The sequence below is a fragment of the Pholcus phalangioides genome, unplaced genomic scaffold, assembly GCF_987345545.1.
Source record: "Pholcus phalangioides strain wild (caught in Gottingen) unplaced genomic scaffold, Ppha-v1.0 ptg000001l_1, whole genome shotgun sequence".
Classification (NCBI taxonomy): Eukaryota; Metazoa; Arthropoda; class Arachnida; order Araneae; family Pholcidae; genus Pholcus; species Pholcus phalangioides.
In genome coordinates, this window is record NW_028301594.1 from 19,258,659 (window position 1) to 19,276,352 (window position 17,694).

General features: G+C 36.5%; 1 protein-coding gene across 2 annotated transcripts in view; it reads right to left on the minus strand.

Annotated features, from left to right (window-relative positions):
- Window positions 1-17,694, minus strand: part of twz (BTB/POZ domain-containing protein twz) — a 65,915-nt gene that overhangs the window by 38,545 nt on the left and 9,676 nt on the right. The window contains exon 2 of one of the 2 annotated variants that reach the window (XM_089232006.1): window positions 9,278-9,439. The exons of the other annotated variant lie outside the window; for it this stretch is intronic. Coding sequence (XP_089088132.1) covers window positions 9,278-9,339 — 62 coding nt within the window. The 5' untranslated portion in view covers window positions 9,340-9,439. The remainder of the gene's footprint in view (window positions 1-9,277; window positions 9,440-17,694) is intronic. 2 annotated transcript variants of the gene reach the window in all.

Below are 17,694 nucleotides of genomic sequence, written 5' to 3' on the forward strand. Positions count from 1 at the left end.
CCACGTTTGACTCTGGGGAGAGGTGGGTTCTTGGGCAAAACAAACATTTGGAAGAGAAAAATGACTACGTAAAAAAGATGTGGGATTATTCAGTGTATGTATACATGATTCGAAATTCGGAGTCTTGTAAAAAGGCCAGGGCCTTGAAAAATCGAAAAAAAAAAGTATTTGGGTGCCAGTCAAATTCCCAGTCAACCATGGTTTTTGCTCCAGAAGAACAGTCCTAATTAATGTTTTTTGACTTTTCCGGGAATGGATAACGTATTTATTTATTTATTCAATATTGATTGGCCGAGGCCTATACAAGAGGATGCGGAATTTATATATAGCGAAAGTGACGATTGATGGTAAGAGAGAATTCGGAAATCGTGGTGCAATCTACAAAAATTTGATGGTAGGTTGTTCCAGTCGAGTTATAGTTCTTGGGAATAGTTCTTGGGAAAAAGCTAAATTTGTGACAATCTGAAGAGGCAAAGATGGGCTGTAATTTTTGGGAATGATTGAGTCTGACAGAGAAATGTAAAGGTTTGATTAGAATATTGGAGGTGTCAATATTAAAAAAAACCCATGGAGGATTTTGTAAAGAAAAGTTAAGTCGAAGAGAGGAGATTGGTTGGATATTGAGTTGGCGCTTGAGTTCCGTTATGGAGACAGATGAAGACCAACAGTTAAAAATGAAACGAGTGGACTTATTTTGGATAGAATCTAATTTGTGTCTATGTTGGTTTGGGTATGGGACTCCCAGGCTTCACAGGCATAGGAGAGGGCAGGGAGAATATATGTTTGGTAGCACAAGTGACGAACATGACGGGTGGAGTATTACATAAGAAACGTTATGTAATAAATTCAGTAAATTTTATGTCATCCTTGGACTCCAATATTCAGCAATCACATATAAAATATTTTGGGCACCAAAACCGAATTTTAGTCGCCATGGCTAGTTTGCGCCGGGAATATGTCAAGTGCTGTTGCAAGCCTATGCTTATTAATACTTATGTTTATGCTGTATTCCTAAATAAGGAGTCATATTTTCCACGTGAAATAATTTAAATTGATAAGATTTGATGTTTAAGATCTGTTTAGGAGAAAATTCGAAATGAAAAATTTTAACTGCAGGCGCTGGATTGTCCGCAAACTCTTCGGCTTTGGACACATGACAGGACCCGCGTCGAATCTCTGTCAAACGGCTCTGATAGCCATAAAGAGAAATAGACTGATACTAAATTTTCTGTAGGTTGAAAATTGTACTCTTAGATATATAATGTCATGTCTGTGGTATATTTGAGCCCTCCAAGTAATTCACACAACCTTACGAGAATATCCACGAGAAATTTATCAAGACATCTATCTATAAGAGAAAACAAGAATGGCGACGTTTGGCGGCTGTCGGTTGCCCGTTTTTGCCAGCGGCGATTCATGGCAAACCTCGAGTCGAGATCCCGGCTGTGCATTGCACAAACGTGTATATGTATTCGTGGTGTGCCTGCCTCCTTACTTCTACCATCATACATTGATATAAGGCGGCCATACACACAATACAGATCCTGCTTTAGGATATAGACCCACGAGCTATTTTTGCTGCCTCTTCTTCCTGCAGAAATCCACGAAATCCGGAAAACGTTAGTTGGACCAAGAAAAGAGCTTTGATTTTTTTTTTTGCTGAATTTGGCAGATGGCGACTGGAAATAGCCGAAAAGAAAACAGGATAAAGATCCGATAATTCCATTAACAAAACAAAAACTTGATTCCTCTGTCGATGTTCCGTCCCCCCAGGGCCATTTGTCAAAAAAATACTCTACGTTATTCCCCTGTGCTTTTTTTTTTTAAATGCAATGGGAAGCAGTTAAAATTCTTCTCATTATTAGGCGAGAAAAATATTAAACGATTTTCCAGCTAAAAATGAAAATATCTAAGAAAATGGTTTTTTTGTCTTCATATTCGACCTCTATTACCGTTTCTTAAACTTATTTGTCCATCAGAGGCATCTTAACGGGTGGGTCAGTGGGGTCCGATCTAAGTTCACCGATTTAACATTGAACATTGAAGGACCGGACACACCCCGCTTCCCATCACAGAGAGATATCGAAACTTTCCCTGGGGATGAGTGTATCCGGAAATTTATTAATTTATGTGAAAATAACAATGATATACATATATACAATAAATAATCTGGAGTAAAAATTGTGATCATATAGCATCATCCACAGATAATCAGTCCGTAATCGTAATAGTCCTTATATAAGTAATCAAAGAATAATTTTTGTCTTGTATGTGATAGAATCTGGAAGTGAGTTTATCCAATCACCGATTTAACAGGGAAGGGGAGGAGGCCCTAAATTATTTAAAATTCTCATTAATTCTCAAATTATTTCTTTTCACTAATTATGAAATTATTTTTTCTTACTAATTATGTGTGAAAGTATTTTCTCTCAATAATTATAAATTTTCCTTAAAACTCTAAAATTATTTTCCCTCATTCTGCATATGTGTATATAGTTCTGAAATATCATTATGATTCTGAAATTATTTCCACTCAACTAACTCGAAGTTTTATTAGAATTTATTTCCGCGCACTTCAATATTCTGAAACTACTTCATCACAATCAAGAAATTATTTCTTCTCGCTAATTCTGAACTTTTCTTACAATTCTGAACTTGTTCGCTCATTAATTCTGAAACTCCATTATCATTCTGAAATGATTTCTTCTCGCAAACTCTGAACATTCATACTTCTGAAATAATTTCGTCTAATAAATTCTGAACTTTCTTTATAAATCTGAAAATATTTCCTCTAACTAATTCTGAACTGTCATTAGAATCCCCCTACTTTCACTAATTTTGAAATTATTCCCCTCTCACTAATTCTGGACTTTCATTAAAATTCTGAAATTATTTCCTCTTGCTAATTCTGAGCTTTCATTAAAATCCGGAAAATTGTGAAATTACAGCATTTCCATCATTTACTAAGGAAGGTTTTAGTATTTTTCTAGCATTTCTGTGTAGTATGTATGCTTTTTTGAATATCAACCTTTTCTTTCTCCCCCCCAATTTTGTTTTCGGGCCCCGAATCCTCGTCTTAGTTCGCAAGTCGAATCTTTGCTTTCGAGTTGTAGCATTTTTATTGGTCTTTTTCTTTTTTGCTTGTCACTCGAGGTATCACTGCTTACCCGAAACCCGAAAAGGCAAAACGATTTTTAAAAAAATCAATGCAACCGAAAGGTAAAGATTTCATAGAGATCAGCATGATATACCAAGGTGATTTATGCAATAATGGAAGGTGCAAGAATTTTGACCCAGGACCCGTGGAGCTGAAGAAATTCGATTACAATACATTCCATTTTTTGTGTGTTTATTGCACATCTCTCGTAGATCCTCCATATAATCTCGCAATCTCCTTAATTCTCTGTTGGGATAGAAGAAAAGCATGTGTCTGTGTTGTTTTGCCATAATGATTATTATCGTTTGAAATGCTTTTGGGAAGTAGAAAAACGAAAACAAAAAACAAGATGCATGCCCTTCAAAACGTGCCTGAAAATGAAATGGCATTTATTCAACGCATTAAGGCGAATAATGATAATGACGGGACAAGAGAAAAGAAAAATAGATTAACATACACGGCAGTAATGAGAATGTGTTCGAATTCGCTGCGGGCTATAACATACGAGAAACTGATTGAACATTTGCCCCTAACCTGGAGCAACAATAGCCCCGGAGGATCGAAATTTTTTGGTCTCGAGCAATACTTGGCCCGCAGCAGCAATGCCAACCTGTGTGTTGCATTGTTTTTCCCTCTCCCGTCGATATAATACAAGGGCCGGCAGTGGCGGAAATTCGTGCCCACGAATTTTCGTGACTGTTTTCTTTTGCCATTGGTTAGAATGGCTGACTGACCCCCTCGGGGCGGAATAGGAGTTTGGTAAGGGTCAAACATTTTATTTGAGTGAGGTTTTTTTTTTCGCCTTCCTTTTCTTCTCCATCTTCAGCTGTGGCAGCCAGCAGGAAAAATAAGAATAAAAGAAAATTCTTTTTGTTCTCGAGTGTTTCGTTCAGCTGCCAAGAGAGAGAGAGCAAAAAAATCCCACTCCGGTGGTCCTTTTCTTTTAGCGGGCGTTGAAAAGTGTGAGTGGCCCGAAAGAAAAGACCATCTTCAAGAAAAGAGTCGCGAGCCAGCAAATTTCACGCTGAAGCTCCATCTTCTACAAGGATATGATGATGATTCCGAGGAAGGGTGCGGTCATCTAATAATTCTTGTGCCTTTCTTTTCTATTTTATTTATCTCGAAACATTTGAATGCATAAACTAATGGCTTTTTTCTCTGTCTTGCCAACACGACGACTTTACGGCTCGCTGTAGATGTTTCCGAGTCTAAACTGACATCGGAACTATCAAGGCTTGAGGGATTTTTGGCCGGAAAAGTAGAGGTCAAGACGGACTATGTATGATGTAACGAGTCGCTGTTGTAGCAGTGATAATAATAATAAATGTATGTAGTTCCGTTTTCTAAAGATTCATTCGAAGGAGTAACCTTATGGTAAGATGATACCATGAGATAAAATGAGAATTATTTGATTTATTACCGTGATACCGGACATTAAACCTACGCGATTCAGATATCGTTTTGTATTCGACAATGAGCATGGAGGGTGGTTGACATGTTCATTTTCCACTGGTGTGTGCATCAAAATCACGGTGTGTTTGGGTAGAACGAACTTGCTTCATTGTATCACCGAAGTAGAGGTCAAGCTGCACAGCAGATCTTGGGGTTTTTTTTTTTTTGCAAGTTCCTCTGCAGTAGTGTTTTCCAAAGTGGACAATATCACTCTCTCGGGATGATGCAATAGACCAGGGAGGGGTTGGTTGGTTGAGGTTACATGCCCATTCCGGTCCTTCAGGCGGGAGTCTTGTCAGCCATCCCCATGAAGACCCATGGAGGAAAAGCTGCCTCAAAGCTATTTTAAACGATTGAGCTTCTTTAACGTGGAGACTTCAATCTTTATCGAGTCTATGAAATCGGACATAAGGACAATCTTGGATGCTACATTGAACGCCACCTATATTTTGCCATACGACATAATAGCAGGGGTTCGCAAACTTTTTTATAGCAAAGGATCAGTCAACTAGATCAGTGTTTCTAAACTGTTTTTCGTCCATTGTCCGTTATAGACCGCATTTTTTAACTCGTGGCGCTTGAGAATATTCCAGGACTGGAAGGGAACCGTATCCTCTTTTAACCTGAGCCAAAACTGGCTATTTAAAAAATAATAATAAATTGATTTGTTTTCATTGTAAGTCAAAATGTCCTTTAGAAATAATTTTTTTTTTTAAAATTATCTAAGTAATTACTTAATTTTGTCGATATCTTTACTAGGACCTCGGGTCTTAACTTCATAAAAGAATCATTAAAAATAGAGCTGGTCCGATTAATCGACTAATCTGGTAGGTTAATCGATCAATTGTTAATCGCAGTAAAAAATTTTAGTCGGGTTAATCGACTCTATATCAAATCCGATTGAAGTTCGATTAAAATTTTCGTAAAAAGTTAGTAATTTAACTTGATTTATTTAGCGAAACCGATTAGATGTTTCCTAGGTATAACATTTAGGATAAGGGACCATATTTGAAAATATTTGAATAAAACTTTTTGGAATGGGGGAAATAAATTTCGAGATTCAACGGAAGCTGGTGATTTAATTTTAAAATTGGATTTGATGGGAGTTTTAAAAGACAAGACCAAAATTTATTGTCTTCAGTATGATCAGTAGTTTAAAGTATTCTTGGAAGCATCAGTTAATACCCTCACAAGTAACATTTGGGAGGAGTTTACAGGAAAATAAGCAACAGCATGATCAAAAGTAGAGTTTCAAAATCAGTAACTAACGTAAAACACCCTCTTTTAAAATAGCGACAAGATCCAAGAGGAAAAAATTCCAGGATTTGGCAAACATGCTCGGCATATTCGATTGCTTCGAGCTTGTAGCCTCTATTTCTTAATCTATTCCTATATACAGTATTTGTTTATATCTAGCAAATAGGTGTGTGTGTGTAATGAACATATATTTTGATAGCATCAATTAACATTATACAGCTACCAATGTGTTTGCTATAAATGAAAATATTCGATTAAAATTCGATTAACCAATTAGACTTTTTTGATTAACCAGTTAAAAATTTTACTCGATTCCTAGCCTAATAAAAAACAATTTAAAATCGTCAAAAATGAAGATACACATATGTGTATCTCAGGAGAGAAGTCGTTATGGCACCCGGTTGAGAAGCATTGAACTAGATATGTATGAGTCACCTAGATTATAGATTGATACTCTATGCATACGTAGGTCTTATTATATGAAAGGTAACATAGATTTGGGAAAAAAAAGTAATTCAGAGAGAGAGAGAGATAGAGATTTTTTGAAACCTAATTCAAATTTATAATTATACACTTAACACTTGAAATATAATTTCTAAACTTGGTTATGTAAGTCACACATAACTGATAAGTTCAATCACATTCCAGAAAGGCGGGACAGAAACAAACCTGTTGATGGCCGCGCGGTTTGTTGCAACTTACAACCGCTGTTCTGTAACTTTAATCTCGCCCCAAAACATCAGTTGTCTCCCTCCGAAAGAAATTTCTGGCAGCCGTCCTGAACCACTGTATTATCTGAACCGCTGGAATTCCCTGGAAAATTTCTAATTTTACGATCCAATGATCTTTTTCAGTGATCGTCCAACACCAATCAAAAAGAAGCCATTAAAGTCGATAGATTTAGACTGACCCATCAATGAATAGACTTAATAGATTTTCATTTTATTTATTATTATTTCTTTTTTCTTGAAGAACCGTGCTCTTGAAAACGGAAAACCCCCGTTTAAACAAGCAGAATCGTAAATGATAGTCCTATGAACTACTCAGGATAAGGCTATATAATTTAGACCAATACGTCCATTTAATTCAAACTCATCATTCCAAAAAACAAAACAGGTACTCAAATGACAATTTTTTTACCCCTTTTAAAAGAGGGCCATTATTTTTTTAAGGATAATCGTGGGCAAAATTGTATGCGACCACTGCCCAATGACCAACCATTAAAATCTAAGAAAAAATGACCGCCACACACACTAAATACAAATACTAACTACTGAGAAGAATGGAAAGAAAGGGCAAATATTTGAAACTATTTCCCTTTAGGGTAAATCCTCATAAGGGGCAATTTACTTGATAGTAAGAGAGGGGTTCTCCCTTCAAATATATGTGTGTGTGGATATAAAAGCACATCCTTTTGTAGAAGAGCCGTAATTATGATATCGCGTATAATGGACAATGGCGTAATCGCTTACCTTTGGGTGTAACCGCCTACGCTCCCTTCACTAAATTAAAGAGAAGTTTATTTCTATTTTTTTCGACCAGAATTAAAGTGACTAGGTCATCAAAAGAATAATAGGAAAAGAATTTTGTATTTTCTAGAATAAACGTCTGTCTTTAAACAACGTTATTTATTTCTTATATTATGGAAGTAATCATGAGCAAGAATCACAATTCTCGGTATAAATAATGAATGAATGGGACACGGAACTGCTATTTTCGGATTCATGTGAAATTTCATTCCACCCACTACTTTTATATGACAATATAAATAGTGAATTCGGAGCTATTATGTCAAATGTCTGGGTCAGATTGGCACCGATAGGTGAAATTTGAGATTTTTGAATACGGAATCGGTTTAAAAATTGTCATCATAAGTATGGTGCGTTCCTACAAGTGATGTAGATTAACTCTATCCTGGGATTACGAGGCTCGGTCTTTGATATATATATATATATTGTTTTTTTTCCATGCAATAAATATATTGCAAAATCAATACATTCTGTTGAAAATTTTTAGTTGTTGATTAAATTCATTCCACTTGCCATAGCATCTACTACAATTATGAGGATTTTTCTGACTTTCTTTCTGGGGATTACTTATGGGGTAACTTTCTTGTGAGAAAGCCCCTTGCCTTCGAAGAAAGAAACACATGGTTGTCCGGAAATCCTGACCCGATTTGAAAAAATAAATAAATTAAAAGAAAAACATCAAAAGTAGATGGCTTAAAGCGTTTGAAACAAAAGGCTTCACTTTCTTTTATTTACTACTACTTAACCGCACATGCACTTCGTCACATTCTCCTGCGGAATTTCTAACGAATTGGTACATGCTGGACTGTGCGTGTTGAGAACCCAACGTGAAGTTTGTTTCTGTGTAATGCTGCCATCTGCCATCAATTTTTCTAACTATGAGTGAAGTATATAAAATTGTCCTCTCCACTTGTTAATACAAGATGGAGCCTTTCAACATATATATACGCGCCAAGGTTGAAATATTCTATCTGTTTCCATAGCTTAGTTGGTAGAGCTCTAGTCCGGCAAACGAGAGACCGGGGTTTAAGTCCCCGTGGGGGCAGCGATGAATTTTCTTCCTTGTGTGATCATAATCTCCACAAATAACCAGTCTTTCGAGGAATCTTGTATGAGTGAAGTGCAATGATTTCACATTTTATCGTTGCGCTCTGTGGCGAGTCTTTTTAACGGGGAGATCAGTTCGCATTCGCGCCTCGAATTTTTTATATTTATTATTATTTTTTTAATATAATACATTTACTGGAAAATCAATACATTTCTGTTGCAATCTTTTACTTACTGCAAAATTTCTACACGCGCACTTTTAGTGACATGTAGGATGTCAGGGCTATATAGCATTTCTTGCCATGTTATTTGCAACGTGAGTGTTACAAAGAAGGGAAATCAAGATGGAACTAAAATGGATAAGATTAAAAAAGATTTCGAAACGTTTTTTTCGAATTCTTTAAGCTGTTTGTCGCTATCTTCAACAGCTTCTTTAGAAGTTTTTTTAAAAAAACGGTCAGGATTTCTGATCCACCCTGTATAATTCACAAAATCTTGATCTTTGAAATGTCTTTCGATTTCTAGATTTGTTCCCTTCAAGAATTTTTCTCTGAATTTTATCAAATATTTCCATATTTCCCTGACTTTTCTCAGATATTTAACATTTTTTCTGCCAAATATATAGTATTTTACATTTCTCCCGTGGGCACCTTCGCACTTTATTAGAGGTCTCCCACTATTGTTCAAACAAATACTTGGCAACGAAATGTGTAACGGGCTAGCACCGCTTAAAGTCTTATCCTGCTCGGTCCATGCATGTGGAGGCAATGATAAAGACAGGAAATTCTCTAGTCGTAAGACAGATATAACAACAGAAAAAAAAAATTTATGTTACCTATATGGTCTTTTCAAGTTCTTGCCAACGCACTGCTCGGGACTACCGTTCAGGGTATCCATTTCACTACGACGATATGGACCGAGTTCCTCACACGCCAAAAAATCCAAGCCAAGTACAGCGTAGTGGTGAATTACATGGCTTCAGTGTTACAGCTTGGAACTTTGGAATAAAATACATTGGTGTCACCATTTTCTTCCGAAATAGCATATTAATTTTTAGTATGAATTTTTAAAAAAAAAAAGAAATAAATATAAATTAAATTTTCAGGGTCATTGACAGATCATGATTCGAAATTGAGCCCCTCTTGGCATTCTCAGTAAGAGCCACTTTTACAAGATACGCCAGACTTTATGCGGTACGAATAGTTTTCATTACTTCCTCATATTTTCCGGATTTTCATAAAAATTCCCACATGGTTTTATTACGTATAGAAAAATAACTACATTAAATATTAATTGATATTTCCTTCATTTCTATTACCGCGAAAACGGAGCCCTTCCTTAACTACTGGGCCTGGTGCAACCGCACCTGCCACATACACACACACACACACCCCTAAAAGGGCGGCTATGATTCTTAAGCATACACCCATTCCGAATCAATGATGGAAACTAGACCTTAACCTTTGACCAAGCATCACGTGCCGAATATGAATAAATACCAAAATATATATTCTCCATAAAAAAAAAAAGCAGGTAATAAATTTTAACATCAAAATTACATATTTTTGTACCACGAAAAACATGACAGATTGAAATATGCTAAAAATCCACATACTCGTGATCACCTTTACGAACGGTAACAAATCAATATAAATATCATAAGAAACCAATTCTAAGCCATAAACCACACTTGATGCAGAAACTTTTATTTATAATACACGGTTATTACACGAGGGAATCTTTGATAAAGTGTGCCGTGGTTATCAAATCTGATAATCATTATCCATTTCCAAGATACTACATATTATGTATAGGGTCTATTTACAGCGCCAATGATCTAGAAGTCGCGTGCAAAAAAGGCGAACAAGAAAAGGATTCGACCATAAATTATGGATTCATCATTAATCAGAAACCATTCTCTGTTCCTCCCTACCGTAAAAGACCGTGCATAAGGAATGGAAAAATACTATACGTTATGTTATAGATATATATTTTCTGTAACGGGTAAAAAAAAAACATCGATACACATTTACAACGGACGAGATTGAGAGGCGTTAAAGATCGTGGGCTGCCACCCCATTAATCAGGCATTTAAAGAAGAAGAACAGCAACAAAAACGCAACACGGGCATTATATGAAATATGGCAAAGTGATTAGGCAACTGACGATAGACGTTAATAACTCTGTTAACACATTTCTATATTTCATTTCACGGTTTAAAAGACAAGAAGAGAAGACGGGAGGAGAAGAAAATATACGTATATATATGAATTATTACTACTTTGAAGTGCGTTCGACAAATGTTCAAATGGTTCATTTAGTTCAGTGAAAAAAAAAGGGGGGGGGGGCGTCGAGTCGGTAATTGTAATCACGATATTACGGTGTATGATTTACATTATTTCAATCGCTTTAACGATGTCCCACATCTCTCTCTCTCTCTCTCTAGAGGGTTTTGCGATGAATTTTGAAAAGCTTCATGTGTCATAAAAACATTAATCAAATCGTTATTGAAAAGTTACTGTCTAATTATATGGTCCGAGCATCATATTTCAAAGATATATAGCCCATGAATGAATTTTATAGATGCTTGTGTGGATGTGATATTGGTAGAACGTGAAGTAGAAAATTCATGTCCCGGATTTTGTAAATTTCTGGCTTGGTATTTTTCTTTATTTCTTGAATCTCCACGTACCTGTGTTTCTCAAATTTTACATCCCAGCTCCTAGGGGCATCACCAACCTTTGTCAGAGGCATCGTGGGCGAACCTAAAAGATATTGATTTGTGTGCCTATTTATGCTTTGAAGTGGTTATTTTATAACTGAAAATATATACTCAACTATTCTGGGGAGCCGCAGATGAATCATGAATTGGGTTTGGGAGCGATTGACTAAAGTTTGAAAACCCACTGCTATATACCATGAAACCTTGATAAAACGATACTCTACGGAGCTGTTACAGAAAAATATCATATCGTTGTATCGAGAGGCAGTTTAACATTAGAGTATAGACATTTCCAAAGAAAATTTGAAAAAAATTTTAATTGTCGAGTATCGTTGAAGCCAGGTTTCACTGTATTTGGTGCCATTATTTTTCAGTTTAAGCGTCTTTCCTCGAGATTTTACTGACTATTCTTACTTCTTTTAATACGTTGTCTAGATTAAATAGTTTTCTAAAACTGAAATTATAGTAAAATTCAAACGTGTGCGTTTAACTATAGATTTTTACATCTTTTAAATGTTGCATTTGCAAATTATTATTTTTTGCTAGTTTGATTCCAAGCGTTTTATTATACCTCGCTAGATAAAGTGAATTGCACTGTAGCAGTAACTTCCTTTTTCCCGTCGCTAACACAGTTACAGAAGTTCGTTTAGAACTTCTAAAACTATAACTGAATGTTATTCTTATTTCAAATACAGTGAAACCTGTACGAAACGGAACGTCAACAGACTGAAATAAAATTCCGTTATAGACAGATTTTCGTTTTATAAAGGTGCAAATAAAAACACTAATCATTGAACAGACCATATTTTGATTCCGTTTAAGACAGGTTTTCGTCTTAGACAGGTTTCACTGTTTCACTGTACAATAATTTTTCTATCAGAATTTAAAAAATTCTTTTGGATAATTCATAAATCCATGATAATTCCCAACCATGTATGAACTAGATCAAGTAGACTTGAATAGTATTTTTGGAGATAGGTACTAAAGGTATTTATTTATGATTCGTGCAAGCGTCTACCCAAGCCGACACCATATTGAGCACTTCTGAGAGCCCTAAGTATTTGAAGGATTTGACAATTCTTAATGATGTACAGCCATAGGCGTACGCAGAATTTTCACAAGGGGGGGGGGTTACGTTTTTTCCTGTAAAATAACACTGTAATCTCGGCTTCAGGGAGGTTAGAACCCCCCCCCCTCCCCGCGCACCCCAATGTGTACAGCAGGCATCTTCAACCTGTTGCATCGCGAGCACGACGTTGCTCCCTGGAATGCCTAGAGTGTTCGATGCTCGTGTCCGTTGTAATGCTCTCGAGCACTTGATCAACGTCTAAATTGAATACCTTGTACAAATTACATTCGAAGATAAAATAAAATCATCCTGATATTTCATTCACACGTATGGTCAAACTTGTCGTAAGGGGTGCTCTTCTTTTGATGATGGGTGCAGACAGTGCTCGAGCCTAGAAAAGTTTGAAGACCTCCGATGTATATACGGTGATGTCTCGATATACGATATTTTGCGGACCAAGAAAAATATCGTTGTAGAGGGATTACCGTTATATCGAGGAGGGAAGAATTTAACATTATACTATAGGCATTTCCCAACAAGAGTTGAAAAAATATCGCTGTTACCAATATATCGATTACCGTTGTAGTGAGATTTCACTGTATTTAATTTAGGGTTACTCATAACAGCGGGCCAAAATGAAATAAAAGAAATTTAAAACCCTATTTTTTCATAACACCGTAAGATTTTAAACAAAAGTCGGGATCATTTCATATATGTGAGATCCCTCTCTCTCTCAACTCTGGTTCGACAGAAAATGCACTCGAATCTTGATTAGTAGAGTTATAGATTAGTTATTTTTATTTGCAGAAATATCAAATTTGATTATTGAATAAGAATATAAATAACAAAAAAACCAGTCATATAATACCCAAAAACTTCGAGAGAGAAAAGGAAAAATTTTAACACTATAAATAATAAAAAAGTCATATTGAAGTTTCTAGAGCCGCACGAAAACTTAAACGAATATTCGAATTATCGCGAACTGGTATATGCAACATATATTAGTATAGTTACAGTGCTTCTTTCCTGATGAACTAAGCGTGTAGTTAACGATTTCTAAATGGTTAAATCATCCCCCCTTTTTTAAAGTAAATCGGACTGAATCGGAAAGTGCCATTGTGTGTGTGCAGGGAAAAAAATCTCAATAAATATAGAATGGGACAATTTCCGAAATCAAAATATGATTATTATAATTTTAAAATTAGACTCAGCTTTTGCCACTCTGGAAAGAGCCAAGGGTTTCACAAGACGTCTTGGTCAACGAGAGAAAAATAGTTTTTGGAATATTTTTGATTAAATAAGTAATTTATACATATATGTATTCATGAAAATCTGATGAATTAAAAACAACGTAAAATATAACTCATAGAACATAAAATTCCCTCGTAATAATATTTCGCACTCCGCAAAGCGTTATGCTTCGGATTAACGAGGTGTTTTTTCACTGAATTTGCTACGATATATAGGGCTTCTGTGTAGCGGCTATGAGGCTATTACAGAGAGTGGGGGGGGGGAATATTGGTCCACACACACAAATCACTGCTTCCTCTATTACTTAACAAAGAGACGCAATTAAATTACACGGCATTTTTTTTTAATCTTTAATAGTATTACGCAGGGGGGTTCTGAGAAAAGTGATTTATTTCAGGGCTGAACCCTTTCGCTGTAAATGTTTTCTTTCTTTCTACGTACAACGTCCGAGAAATAGGCTTTCGAAAGGGTGGAGGCTACAACAACACTTGTTATACAATAGGGAAGGACACTCCCTTGTTCTGATGATGACTTAGTGCTAATAACTGCGAATAATTAATCAATCTGTAGACAGATATATAAACCACAAAAAATAAAAAATAAAAAATGGTAATTAGCTGTATACGATCTGGTTATAGGAATTTTCAGTTTGAACTGTTGGAAAATATAAAACGGCAATATAATATGGGCAAATATAAAACGGTCTGGCATTGTTTTATATCCAAATACAACCGGCTTAGAATGTGAAAAGAAAAAATGTGCGTAGGTGTATATGGAATCCACGCACCTCAACAACGTGCAAATGGAGAAAAATCACACCAAAAAACATCGAAATAAGATGCCGTTTATAACGTCATTTTCTCTTGGAAACACCGTGTCGTAATTCGATTTGGTCATAGCCTATTACTAGCGGTGAGTAAAACCTAATGGGCTGTTGTTTTCTGTGGACGCCCCTGCGGGAAAAAAAATAAGGGTTATGGGATTATAATATGCGAGTCAGGTCTTATTCTATTTTATGATCATGCTATCACTGCGCTAGTTTTCTCACAAGACTAGTTCCCACGACATTGTGGAAAATTGAATAATACGTACTGTGTATAAGGAAGAGAGAACGATCGGTTTGGAAGGGGGCAACTTTCACCATCATGATCACAACCATCATTACACATCGTTCTCACCTGCCAAATAGCATATGCATGAATCTCGTCATTCACGCTCATAAGTCACGGAAAATATGCTCTGGTCTGGCACAACAAAAATATATACATGGTATAATAATGACGCGATGGAAATAATAATGGCGAGCTCTCGGAGAGGTGATAAAACTTCTGACTGAATAATGGCCGAATTAGTGTAATTGAATTTCGCTCTCTTCACACGTTTTTTATTCTTCTTTCTCATTCTCTGGAGTCTGGTGGAGGGGAGACAGTAAGGAAGTTGTCCGTACGATGAAGGATTGTCCGCTTTGTATGGATTGTGAAATCGCTCCACCGAATCAGTGTTAGTGAAATTCGAATTTGTAATGACGGAATGGTCAGCGAACAAGCCTCCAATTCAAGTGGTCATAGCTTTGGGGTATTATTATCGATATATGTGCCGCTGGTCTGATGTATGAAATTACGACAAAGGTGCTCACCCTTCACGAGACTGCGGGCCGATTCATTGGTTTGAAAATGTGTCGTTGACCACTTGAGTGATTTGGAAAAGCGGCGCGGGTCACTTGAATTATCTATAAGTACGCTGCGGATCATTTTTGTCATCTGTAAATGTGCAGCGCGCCGCGTTAGTGATCTGGAACTGCGTCGTGGGTTACTCGAGTGATCTGTAAATATGCCGCTGGTCACTTTAAGTTAGCGTTTCCCGAAGTCGGTGATGGAATGGTCCGGGGGGGGGGAATAGAAGCTACGAGTATAACAAAGGATCCTACGGGTTCGCCTGATTCCGGGGCGATGAGAGAGGAAAACATTTCTGAAGGGGGAGCGATGGAATAAAATGTTTGGGACACCATGCATTAAGTGCTCTGGAAATGTTTTTTTTCTGGTGACTTAAACGAAATGGAACTGCATCTCTCGCGGGTGGCTCAAGGGGTTTTCTTATTTAGGGAGTGGTTGAAAAAAATATTCTGAGAGGTTGAGTTGCAAAAACGTTTCGAAAGAGAGATTTCAGGTTTGTGAAATTCGGTTGGCCAAGTGCAGGGCCGTCATTTCAACTTCTTCCGGGGGGGGGGGGGGGGGGGGCAAAGCACATGTACTCAATGTACCATTTTTAGAGTATTTTCCCGTGCCCCCCCCCCCCCTAAATGACGGGCCTGGCCAAGTGGTATAAAAATTAATAAGTCTAGTTTTAGATCGTTGATGGATACTTATTACAGGATTCCGCCTGGAAGAACTAGAGAGAGAGAACGGGATTTCCACTTTTTTTGCCCATTAATATGCATGGCTGCTCTTTTGATATGGTATTCAACCTAGATCAAATTCACATCAATAGTATCTTAAGCTGTGCCATATCCTTAAAGACAGTTATATTGCTAACTCTGTACTCATCCTTTTCTCATAGACCAAGAAGTCCTCGAAATAAGCGCTTGGGATTTGAAACTACAATTTGATTACCGAATCGACTGAATTGCGAGTGTTGGGGTTTCACAACGAATTGGAAAGAGCTCAACACGCAGAATTTTTCACTTATTAAAGTGTCTTCATTATTGCAATTTACTATACGTATGTCGCGATATAAATATGCTTCGGGAAAGTTCGTTCTTTCTCAAAACATTCTTCTTAGAGATTTGAATAGAAAAAATGAGTTTTTAAATTCACAAGTCAATAAATCTGTGGTCTCCAACCTTGTGCTAACAGGCACCTTGGCATCGGCCACAGTTTGCTACAGTTGATAAAGCAGTTTTTGATGCTAAATTTGAGCATTTTTGAACAGAACTCGTAAAAAAAATCACATTTGTGCCCCTGAGGTTTTGTCCGCCCCGACGGTTGGGTCACAGCCTTAAATTTCAAACCCCCAATATTAAAGCCGCAAAAATATATAGAAAATGCGTCTCTCGGTAGAATGATCCATGATTCAATTTACAAATATATGAAATCAAGTGGCAGGAAAATAATTCACGATGAGCGGGTTCCACCAGATTCTTACACATAGATGTACAAATTGAGTGAAGAGAAAAAAACAAACAAAAAACATTTCCTATAGCCGTCAACACTTTTATTTGCTTTACAAGAGAAAAAAAAAAAAGTTCTCTTTTGAAGAAACGTGTTAGGTGAGATTACCACTCATAGAAAATATGAGAAAGAAAAACGTCCACATACAACGCATTCTGCTCGAGCTGATTTATTTCGCCTCGAGGGAGCTTCGGATGATTATGAAATGCGGCGGCCCTGGGTGTTCCTACGAACCCCAGAACGAATCCAAACGTAATTTAAAATAAAATAAAAATAAAGAAGCGTGTTTTGAAGGAAGAACCAAATATTAATAGAGGGCGGGAAGCTAATAATGAGCGCTCTTCTTTTATTTCGGATCACGAATGTTTTCCCTGGCAAAAAAGATGATTGGACTTTGAAAGAACTTTTATAATTACTAGCCCTCAAACCGTTACGGCGTAACAAAGGGAACTAAATAAATACATGAATAAATAAATAAACAAATTAATCTCTCTCTCTGTGTCTGTGCAAAAAAAACTTATTTTCTCATTATGGAACAAATAAAAAAAAAAAACACATTTGAGATGAGTAAAGTCGGTTCTGGGACCGGTAAACACCATTATACTGATACGTACAGCCTTGGAAGAGACCGACTTTTTAATGCGTGTAAAACGTTATTTGCATTACGTGAAAATAAAGAGAAGGGTTTCTTTTAATAGTGTTAAAGTTCATGTCCTCTTTTTATATTATTCAGTTTTTCCACAGTTAATCTTCCCGTAAAATCAACGGTTGGCCCATAAATTATACCGGGTAGTCGTCGATACTGACTCCGATTATATTTATATTCATGAGTTATTAGCGTAATTTTTTGATTTAGTATTTTCTGTGGAGGACAGGCAGTTATGCATAAGTCTAGCTTAACACATTTGCTGGTGTCATCTTAAAATATATGTTTCTTTGGAATTATTATTATTATTATTTTTGCTTTTTGATAACTATTCGGCACGTATTTCTTAAAACTGAAAAATTTTGAATAGGAAGTAAGTACTCTTAATATTTTTCTG